Consider the following 10,147-nt stretch of genomic DNA (forward strand, 5'->3'; position numbering starts at 1 on the left):
GTTTTGATTAGAAATGTGTACAAAATAGTACCAAAGGCTCACAAATTTTTCTTGATTGCAGGTTTGATCAACAAGGTGACAAGGTGTCAAAAACCAGCACAAAAAGGAGTGAAACTTGCAAAAGTACCAAGACAAGACCAAGCTCAGTCAAACAGGGCCAGTGCGGTCCGCAAAGATGATGTTCAGAGAGTATGTTTTTTAGGCCACAAGGCAATGCAGGCGCAAAGGGTTTTGTGCGGTCCGTATTGGTTCATTGCAGCCGCACTCGATTTCGTGCGAATCGTATTGCCCGAGATCAGAGAGTTACTAGATTGGAGGATGAAGCCCAATGCAGTCCGCGGTCCATTTTGTGCGGACCGCAATAGAAGCCACTGTGGCCGCACTCGACTTTGTGCGTTTCACGAAGCCCAAGTTCAGAGAGCAGATTAATCAAGCCAAGAGCCTTAGTGCGGCCGCACTTGCCCCGCAGGGGTATTTTTGTCGAGAATTTTTAGCCTAGTATAAATAGTTTCTTTTCCTATTTTTAGGTCATCAGATAGATTTTGGGACAGAGTTGCGCTCGTGACTTCTTCTTTTTTGCCATTTTGAGTAATTATAGCTTAGTTTCAACATTGAATCTTCAAGTTTTATTTAGTAATTAATTATTATGGGTTTATCTTTATCTATTTCTATGTTTTCTTCTCCAATTATGAGTAGTTAGACCCATTAGCTAGGGTTCTGTCTCAACCCTAGTGTGAGTAATTGATGAGTCTTTTGTTTTTATGCTTGATTGTCTATGGGTGTTTTATATTTGAACTAATTTAGGGTTATTAAATTAGTGGTTGCAAACACTAGTTTATGCCTAGTAGACTTTGTCTCTTCTTGAGAAAGAGAGCCTAAGTCCATGAAATTATTCCAACAAGGAATTGGGGCGTATTCAAGAGATTGATAGCCCCAATTAAAGGGTTAAACCTATAGATAGTAATACCCGACTTGAACCTTGATTGCTTGTACAAATTTGCATACCAAATTGGTCTTGAGAAAGTCAATTCGGGCAAAATCACTCGAGCTACCGAGAGGGATAGAGTGAGTAAAATCGTGCAATGGTTATATCATACTCCCCAAATATGACAATCTAGCTTTGGACTCAAGAATCCGTCAGTTGACCACCTAGGAGAAAGTCACTACCCTTGTGCCTTTTATCTATTTGGTCAACTCTCAATAGTTTAATCTTAGCCTTACTTAGCCTAATTTAGCATTGTAGTATTATAAAATTAGAATTCATATCAAAACCAAAAATGTTCAGAAGTGCAATTAGGAACAAATACACAACTCCACTTTAGATAGAAACACAATTCCAATATCTAGCTCCCTGTGGAAATCGATCCCGACCTTCTCGGGTAAAAGCTGCTTCGACCTCTCTTGCTACTCAATAGTAGTATAGGGTTGGCCTCGATCACTTTTTGGCTTTGTTGCCGGGGAGCTAACAATTTTGGCTATCTATCTAAATAGTTTTGTGTATTACTCTTCTTTCCTCCCTTGTTATTAATTTGTGTGTGTCATAACTTCAGGTACAAAATGGCAGCAAACTTAAACTACGCACCTCTTGGAGATCTTCTGTCGGGGGAGGAAGTAGATGACAATGTTGAAGATGATGTCCCTATTGTGCCTCAAGGACAAAGGATAGGCCACCAGGCCAATAATAATATTCCAGACCCTCCCCCGCCACCTCCAAGAGTGGCTCCTCGAGTGCTTCCAAACCAAGGCTATGCAAGTGCAATTATCCTGCCCCGGATTCGCGCAGGAAATTTTCAAATTACCAATGTGATGCTGACATTGCTGGAGCAGCGTGGGTATTTCACAGGTGCTGCCAATTAAAATGCTTACAAACATCTTAAGGGGTTCGTGGATACTGGTTGGGGGAGCAAGCAAACTAATGTGTCCGATGATGCACTTCGGTTAAGACTCTTCCCATTTTCACTTAGAGGAAAGGCATCGGATTGACTTGAGCGACTTCCCAACCATTCCATCACTACTTGGGATGAGTTGGCAGACAAGTTTATTGCAAAATATTTCTCATCGGGGAATATGGTAGCATTGAGATATGAGATTTTGGCTTTCAAGCAGGAGCCCACAAAACCTTTGCATGAGATTTGGGAGCGCTATAGAACAATTGTAAAGGAATTCCCCAACAATGATATGACTGAGGCGATGATCCAACAGACTTTCTACCGGGGCATTAACACAACAAACCAATGCACAATGAACCAACTTACTGGGGGAAACTTCATGAAGATGTCTTATGATGAGGCTTGTGACATTCTTGAAGAGATGGCTGACACTTCTTTTGCTTGCCAAAGTAGAGCCAATGTACCCTAAGGTGACCCCACGGTCACTCATTTGCACAAGGAGTTACATGATCATGGGCAGGATATAGCTGAGTTGACAACTACAATAAACCAAAGAGCAAAGGCATAGTTGCAACAAGTTCAAAATCCTCGCCAAGTAAATGCTATGGAGGGTGTCAACATGCTAGTCAACAAAAGAAGACAACGAGGTCAATAGAAATAAGGGAATTCAAAGCAATTTGACAATGATTGTGGTGGATTCCAAGATGGTAGTTATGATGGGAAAAATGAAGAGTTACAATATGTGAACAATTATCAAGGCCAAAGGGGTAATTCTTCCAACCAACAACAATGAAGGCCCTAAGGCAATTGGGGCAGTCAACAACAAGGCAATGGTAATTGGGGAAACAACAACCGAAACTCTAACTGGGGTAATCAGAACAATAATCAGAACAATCAAAGTAATTGGAATGGGAAAAACAACAACAGGGGTGGTAACAACAATAAAGATGGGTGGAATAATGGAAATCAATAAAACCGGGGGAAAGGCTTTCAAAGGCCCCCAATGTACCAACAACCAAACAATTTACCCCCATTTCCATCCCAAGGTCCTAGTTCTTCTAAACCTAGCATGGGGAAAATTGAAATGATGTTTGAACAGATGATGAAAAAGAGTGTGAATTCCGATGCTCAGTTGAAAATGTGATGAAGTTGAGTTGCAAGAAGATGAAGATCCTTTGGTGGTTGAAAATGTGATTGATGAGAATGTGAATGAAGAAGTGAGGATTGATATTCAAGATGCCAAGGTGGAAACTCAAAATGACGTGAACCTGTCTAGGGAACACGTAATAGACATGCCAGAGCCAGTTGTGCCTAAAGCCAAGGCTCCTTTGCCAAGGCCACCTACACCTTATCCTCAAAGGCTCGCGAAGCAGAAAAATGAGAATCAGTTAAAAAATTTCATTGATATGATAAAAAGCTTATCTATGCCTTCGGTGGAGGCTCTTGAACAAATGCCGGCTATGCTAAATTCATGAAGGACTTGGTGACAATGAAACGATCCATGGATTGTGAAACTATAAAGATAACCCACCAAGTTAGTGCAATAGTGCATTCAATGGCCCCGAAGATTGAAGATCCCGGGGCTTTAACCATTCCTTGCACTATTGAGAGTGCGGACTTTGCTAAGGCTCTATGTGATTTAGGGGAAAGTATCAACTTGATGCCCTACTCAGTTTTCAAGACTTTGGGTATTGGACAACCGAGGCTGACTTCCATAAGATTGCAAATGAACGATAGAATGATGAAGAGACCATTGGGTATTATTGATGATGTGCTTGTTCGGGTGGATAAATTTATCTTGCCAGTTGATTTTGTGATCTTGGATTGTGAGGTGGAATATGAAGTTCCAATCATATTGGGAAGACCTTTCCTTGCTACTGGGAAGGCCTTAGTTGATGTGGAAGCAGGGGAACTCACCTTCCGGGTTGGTGATGAAAAAGTGGTGTTTCATGTATGCAAGTCAATGAAACAGCCCAACAGTTCCGAGGTGTGCTCTTTTGTGGACCTTATCACAGTAGTGATAGTAGATGATACCACTGTAATGATCAATGTGGAGGACCCTCTGGAGGCCGTATTGTTGAATCTTGATGTCAATGATGATGAGGGCCGAGTGGACTGTGTGAATGCTTTACATGGGATGAGCTCTTACTCTTATGAGCCTAGAAAACTATCTTTGGACCTTGAGAATCGAAAGACTCCACCAAAAAAACCTTCAATTGAGGAGCCTCCGGTGTTGGAGTTAAAGTCGTTGCCTCTACACCTCAGGTGTGAGATATTAGGACCTAGTTCTACTTTTCTAGTTATTCGTTCATCTTGTCTTACTAACATACAGGTTGATGCCACATTGGTGGTGCTTCAAAAGCAGAAAAAGACAATTGGATGGACTCTATCTGATATTCGGGAGATAAGCCCTGCATTCTATATGCACAAGATTATTCTGGAAGATGATGTAAAGCCCTCCTTGGAACATCAAAGGAGGTTGAACGAGGCAATGCAAGAAGTTGTGAAAAAGGAGGTGATCAAGTGGTTGGATGTCGGGGTTATGTATCCCATCTCTTATAGCTCTTGGACTTCGCCGGTGCAATGTGTACCGAAGAAGGGTGGCATGACCGTGGTTGAAAATTCACAAAATGAGCTGATTCCTACCAGAACCGTCACCGGTTAGAGGTTATGCATGGACTACTGCAAGTTGAATAAAGTGACCCGCACGGATCACTTTCCATTGCCTTTTCTTGACCAGATGTTAGACCGACTTGCTGGGCGTGCCTTCTACTGTTTCTTGGATGGGTATTCTGGGTACAACTAAATCTTGATTGCTCCAGAAGATCAGGAGAAGACCACATTAACTTGTCCATATGGCACCTTTGCCTTTTCTCGGGTGCCTTTTGGGTCGTGTAATGCACCGACTACATTTTAGCGGTGTATGATGGCCACTTTCACTGATATGGTGGAAGACATTTTGGAGGTGTTCATGGATGACTTCTGTGTTGTGGGTGATTCATTTGATGAGTGTTCGAAAAATCTTAATAGAGTTTTGGCGCGTTGTGAAGAAACCAATCTTGTTCTTAATTGGGATAAATGCCACTTCATGGTGGAAGAGGGCATAGTTCTTGGGAATAAAATTTCAAAGCACGGTATTGAGGTAGATAAAGCAAAAATTGATGTGATTTCAAGGCTCCCTCCTCCTACCTCTGTCAAGGGAGTTAGAAATTTTCTTGGGCATGCGGGGTTCTACCAGAGATTTATCAAAGACTTTTGGAAGGTAGTGAACCCCTTGTGCAAGCTATTGGAAAACGATGCCAAGTTTGTGTTCGATAAGATATGTATGCAAGACTTTGAACTTCTCAAGCATAAGTTGACCACCACTCCTATCATTACCGCACCTAATTGGAGCTTGCCCTTTGAGCTCATGTGTGATGCTAGCAATGTTGTGGTTGGGTCAAAGAGTGAACAAAATGTTTCATCCGGTGTACTATGCGAGCAAGACAATGAATGACGCCCAGGTGAACTACACGATGACCGAGAAAGAACTTTTGGCTATTGTGTTCGCAATGGAGAAATTTCGACGGTATCTTATGAGTGCCAAGTTCATAGTCCACACCGATCATGCCGCACTCCGGTACTTGATGACGAAGAAGGATTCCAAAGCTAGACTGATGCGATGGGTCTTGTTACTTCAAGAGTTTAATTTGGAGATTGTGGACCGGGAGGGTAGTGAGAACCAAGTGGCGGACCACTTGTCCCGCTTGGAGGAGGAGGGGAGGCCTCATGATGGCCTAGAGATCAATGATTCATTTCCTAATAAACAACTCCTTTCGGTGTTGGTGAATAGTATTCCATGGTTTGCGGACGTTGCTAATTTCCTTGTGACTGGTATAATCCAGTGTGAGCTCTCTTCTAACCAAAGGAAGAAGCTCAAACGGGATAGTTTGGATTTCTATTGGGATGAGCCGTACTTGTTCCAGATTTGCACGGATGGGGTGATCCGAAGGTGTGTCCCGGAGGAAGAGAAATTGAGTATTTTGGAGGCTTGTCATTCCTCTCCCTATGGTGGCCATCATGGCGGGGTGAGGACAACTTCTAAAGTTCTTAGTTGTGGGTTTTATTGGCCAACTTTGTTCAAAGATGTGGGTGATTTTGTGAAGAGATGCGATGAATGAAAAAGAGCGGGTGGAATTTCAAAGAAAGATGAGATGCCTCTCAATACCATCCTTGAGGTTGATATTTTTGATGTGTGGGGCATTGATTTCATGGGCCCATTTGTTAGCTCTTGTGGGAACACTTACATTCTTGTGGTGGTGGACTATGTTTCAAAGTGAGTTGAAGCCGTGGCTTTGCCCAACAATGAGGCCATGAGTGTTGTTTCATTTCTCAATAAAAGCATTTTTACAAGGTTTGGTACTCCGCATGCAATCATAAGTGATGGGGGGTCTCATTTTTGCAATAGAGATTTCGACACTTTGCTTTCAATGTGTGGTGTCAATCACAAAGTTTCTACTCCCTATCATCCTCAAGCAAGTGGTCAAGTTGAAGTCTCTAATAGGGAAATCAAAAGCATATTGTCAAAAACGGTCAATATAAATAAGACCGATTGGTCAAAGAAGTTGGATGACGCTCTATGGGCTTATAGGACTGCTTACAAGACTCCAATTGGTATGTCTTCGTATCGGTTGGTGTTTGGGAAAGCTTGCCATCTACCGGTCGAGTTAGAGCACAAGGCCATGTGGGCTTTGAGGAAGCTAAATCTTGAGTGGGATGTTGCAGCCAATCTTCATGTGGAGCAGCTTAATGAACTTGATGAATTCCGATTCCATGCCTACTCCAGTTTGTCCTTGTACAAGGACAAGATGAAGTACCTCCATGATAAATATGCTCGTGGAAAGGAGTTTAAAGTAGGTGATTTGGTTCTCTTGTTCAATTCTCGGTTACGTCTATTTCCGGGAAAGCTTAAATTAAAATGAAGTGGACCGTTTGAAGTGGTGTTGGTGACCCCTTTTGGTGCTCTTGATTTGAAAAACAAAAAAGGAGAGGTCTTCAGAGTTAATGGACACAAGCATTATCTTGTGAAAATTGATAACAGCAACGTAGTGGCACTTCTTCATTTCAAATGATGTGATGGTAATCTGCGTCGTGCCGCGATGTTAAATCAGGCGCTTCTTGGGAGGCAACCCACGTTTTTTTCTTCTTGTTTTTATTTGATTTTCATTGTAGTGTAGAATTTATTTTTTGGCTAACTAGTTGTGAGATGTTACATGACTGTGTGGATGCAGTGCAGGACATAGTGGAAAAAAAGTGTTCAGGTCTCTGAAGTTGTGATGTGGTCGTACTACATTTAGTGCGGACCGCACTGGTGAAGGAGGAAATGTCCAACTCTCTGAAGATTGCCACTGCGGCCGCAATACAATTTGTGCGGTCCGTGGTGGACCACTATGGCCGCATGGCATTTTGTACGGTCCGCATTGGGGTAGGTAAGCTCGGCCCCAGGACCTTTTCTATAAATAGTACCTGAGGCCCAATGTCTAAACTTTTCGATCCTCTAACTCTCAAACTTCATAAAAAACACTGTTCATCATATTTTCTACTCGTAACTAGCTGCTAGGACTCATTAATCATCTGTAAATCTCACATCTGGTAACTCTACTTCTTTTTAATTGCTTTAATTTCATTATTTTCTTTTTTTGTTTTACTTGTCCATTACTCTTTTCTTCCATTGGTTAGGTTAGGGTAGTTAATCTTTTGATTATAATAGACTTAGATAGTTAAATACACTAGGTAATCATGTAGGGACACTACTTAGGTCAAAAATTGGGCTTAGAATCAAATTATTATGAACCCTAAGTTAGTGCCGCAACTGGGCACTCAGTGCGAACTGCAGTCTATTATGTGCGGTCCGCGGTGCCCTTGTGCGGTCCACAGTAACATTCTGTGCGGACCGCATTGTTGAAAGTCCTGAAAGCTGAACTTTGGGGACTGCAACCACACTATATTTTGTGCGGACCGCACTGGTCTCTGTGCGACCACAATACATTTTGTGCGGTCCGCACTGCCTTGATACAGAGAGTGGGTAGTCTCGTTCCCACCTCTGTGCGGACCGCATTGCAATTTTGTGCGGTCCACACTGACCTCTGTGTGGTATGCATTGCATATCTTCTGCAACTGTCGGCAATTTTTTCTACAACTCTGCTTTTAATTGTTTCTAATGATACTAACAAGCTTATTGGATTGTGTTTGCAGACAATGGTGAAACAACGAGGTAAAGGCTTTAAACAACCAGGCAGAGGAGAATCCTCCCGAGGAGGGAAACAGAAAATTGTAAGATTGACTGTTTAAGAATGGCAAAATATTAAAAACATGAGGAAGATGATTAAAGCTGATGATAGGGCCATTACCAAGTCTAGGAGTGAGTACGAGCCCTCCCGGGAGATATGTTCAGACTCAATCCCAGAATACATCCTTGGCGGACCGGAGAGAAACATACTAAGAGACACTCCTCCCGCTTCCCCCGCTGTCCAAGCGTCAGTAAATGTGTCTTCTGGGTCGTTTGAGGGCTCAGCTGAAGGCGGTGGGAGATGAATACTCCACCTCTCCCACAACTTCATTATCTGGAGAGGGTGCAGTAGGTGGTGAGGAGGAAGTAGGAGGAGAAGGGGGTGAACCTCAGGTGGGGGGTATTGCTAGAACTAGGAAACCGGAGGTGTGGCAAGACCTGTTTATTAGTGAGGTAGCGTACCACAAATTCAGGGAATGGTGGCTGGTGAGGAAATTAATCCCGGAGCGGAGTTTTGTTGATAGAGATCTACTGCCTCACAACCCCAATGTGAGGAGGCAGTTTAGGGAGAGAATTAACTGGGAGTACTTTCTGGGTGAATGTGTAGATGCCAATGAGCACTTGGTCAAGGAATTCTACACCAATGATGCCCACATCAAAAAAGGGCACGAAAGTTGTCACACCTCCTTTTTCCGCGCCCGAGGGGGCGCGAGGGGAGTTTATTCCAATTTAAAGGACAATCGAAACGGGATTTATTTTTTTCTTTCAGAGTCGCCACTTGGGAGATTTAGGGTGTCCCAAGTCACCAATTTTAATCCCGAATCGAGGAAAAGAATGACTCTATATTACAGTCTGCGTACCAGAAATCCGGATAAGGAATTCTGTTAACCCGGGAGAAGGTGTTAGGCATTCCCGAGTTCCATGGTTCTAGCACGGTCGCTCAACTGTTATATTCGGCTTGATTATCTGATTTTATACAAGTGTGAACTTATGTGCAAAATTTAACTTTTAACCGCTTTTATCATTTACTGTTATTTTTGTAGGACTTGCAACGTTGTGAAAATGTATCTCGAACCGCGTTACAATCAATGTACCCGTGGTCGTCGACACCCTTTGACTCCGTTGAGATTTGGATTTGGGTCACATCAATGTGCACCCGAGTTTAAGGAAGTAAATTATTAAACACGCGCCTAAAGAGACTATCGCGTTATTATTTTGCGGAGGCCGCGGAATTCGCTAAACGACCCTCCTGAATTCTAAGTAATTTTAAACAAGTATTTACTGAGGGCCCCGCAATTTGTATTTTTATTCGGCAAGGCTCATCTCATTCTTATTTTTTTTTAAAAGAATTTGCAACGTCATGGAAATGCATCCCGGGCCACGCCACAATCAATGCGCCCGTGACTAGAGACATATTTCGACTCCGTTGAGATTTGGATTTGGGTCAGATAAATGTGCACCCGAGTTTAGGGAGATAACATTATTAAAGGCGCGCCTAAAGCAACTAGCGCATTATTATTTTGGGGTAAGGCCGTGAAATTTGCTAAACGACCCATCCCGGAATCTAAATACTTAATACATATATTTTGTGAGGGCCCCGCAATTTGTCCTTTTTATTTGGCGAGGCTCGTCTCATTTTATTTTTTATTATTATTATTTTCTCTTTATTTATTTTTAAAGGGATGCCATTTTTACGCTTTTAACCATACTAAACCTTATAGCTTCTTTACAACTAAATCTCATAACTTGTTAGAAGTTTAATAAAAAGAGTTTTAGCAAATGAGCATTTCGGTAGTAGTAACAGCATGCACTAATACTATTTTTTTCGAATGAACTAACCGAAGGAAAGGACGAACAGATTAATGTCAAACTTGTGTCATAGTACGACTAGTCCAACTTAATTAAACGACATCAAATAAACAAGAATAACATAACATGAAAAATGAACAAAATGCAGACAATGAAACATAGGCGGAAAATTTCCATACCA

At 42.2% G+C, this 10,147-nt stretch overlaps 1 protein-coding gene across 1 annotated transcript; it reads left to right on the top strand.

Annotated features, from left to right (window-relative positions):
- The first annotated feature begins 3,390 nt into the window (after window positions 1-3,390).
- On the top strand, window positions 3,391-8,219 carry LOC138875797 (uncharacterized). Its single transcript, XM_070154665.1, has 3 exons — window positions 3,391-3,720; window positions 4,222-4,404; window positions 8,124-8,219. Exons 1-3 carry the CDS (start codon window positions 3,391-3,393, stop codon window positions 8,217-8,219), a joined length of 609 nt encoding a protein of 202 aa, XP_070010766.1.
- Window positions 8,220-10,147: the final 1,928 nt, after the last annotated feature.

The sequence above is a fragment of the Nicotiana sylvestris genome, chromosome 8, assembly GCF_000393655.2.
Source record: "Nicotiana sylvestris chromosome 8, ASM39365v2, whole genome shotgun sequence".
NCBI classification, from domain to species: domain Eukaryota; kingdom Viridiplantae; phylum Streptophyta; class Magnoliopsida; order Solanales; family Solanaceae; genus Nicotiana; species Nicotiana sylvestris.

Bases quoted from the DNA above. Each gene is read 5' to 3' on its own strand.
- LOC138875797 (XM_070154665.1), top strand. From the start codon at position 3,391: ATGGATTGTGAAACTATAAAGATAACCCACCAAGTTAGTGCAATAGTG. The intron at 3,721-4,221 runs GTGGAATATGAA...ACTAACATACAG, and splicing joins TTGTGATCTTGGATTGTGAG to GTTGATGCCACATTGGTGGT. The intron at 4,405-8,123 runs GTGATCAAGTGG...TTGTGTTTGCAG, and splicing joins AAGAAGTTGTGAAAAAGGAG to ACAATGGTGAAACAACGAGG.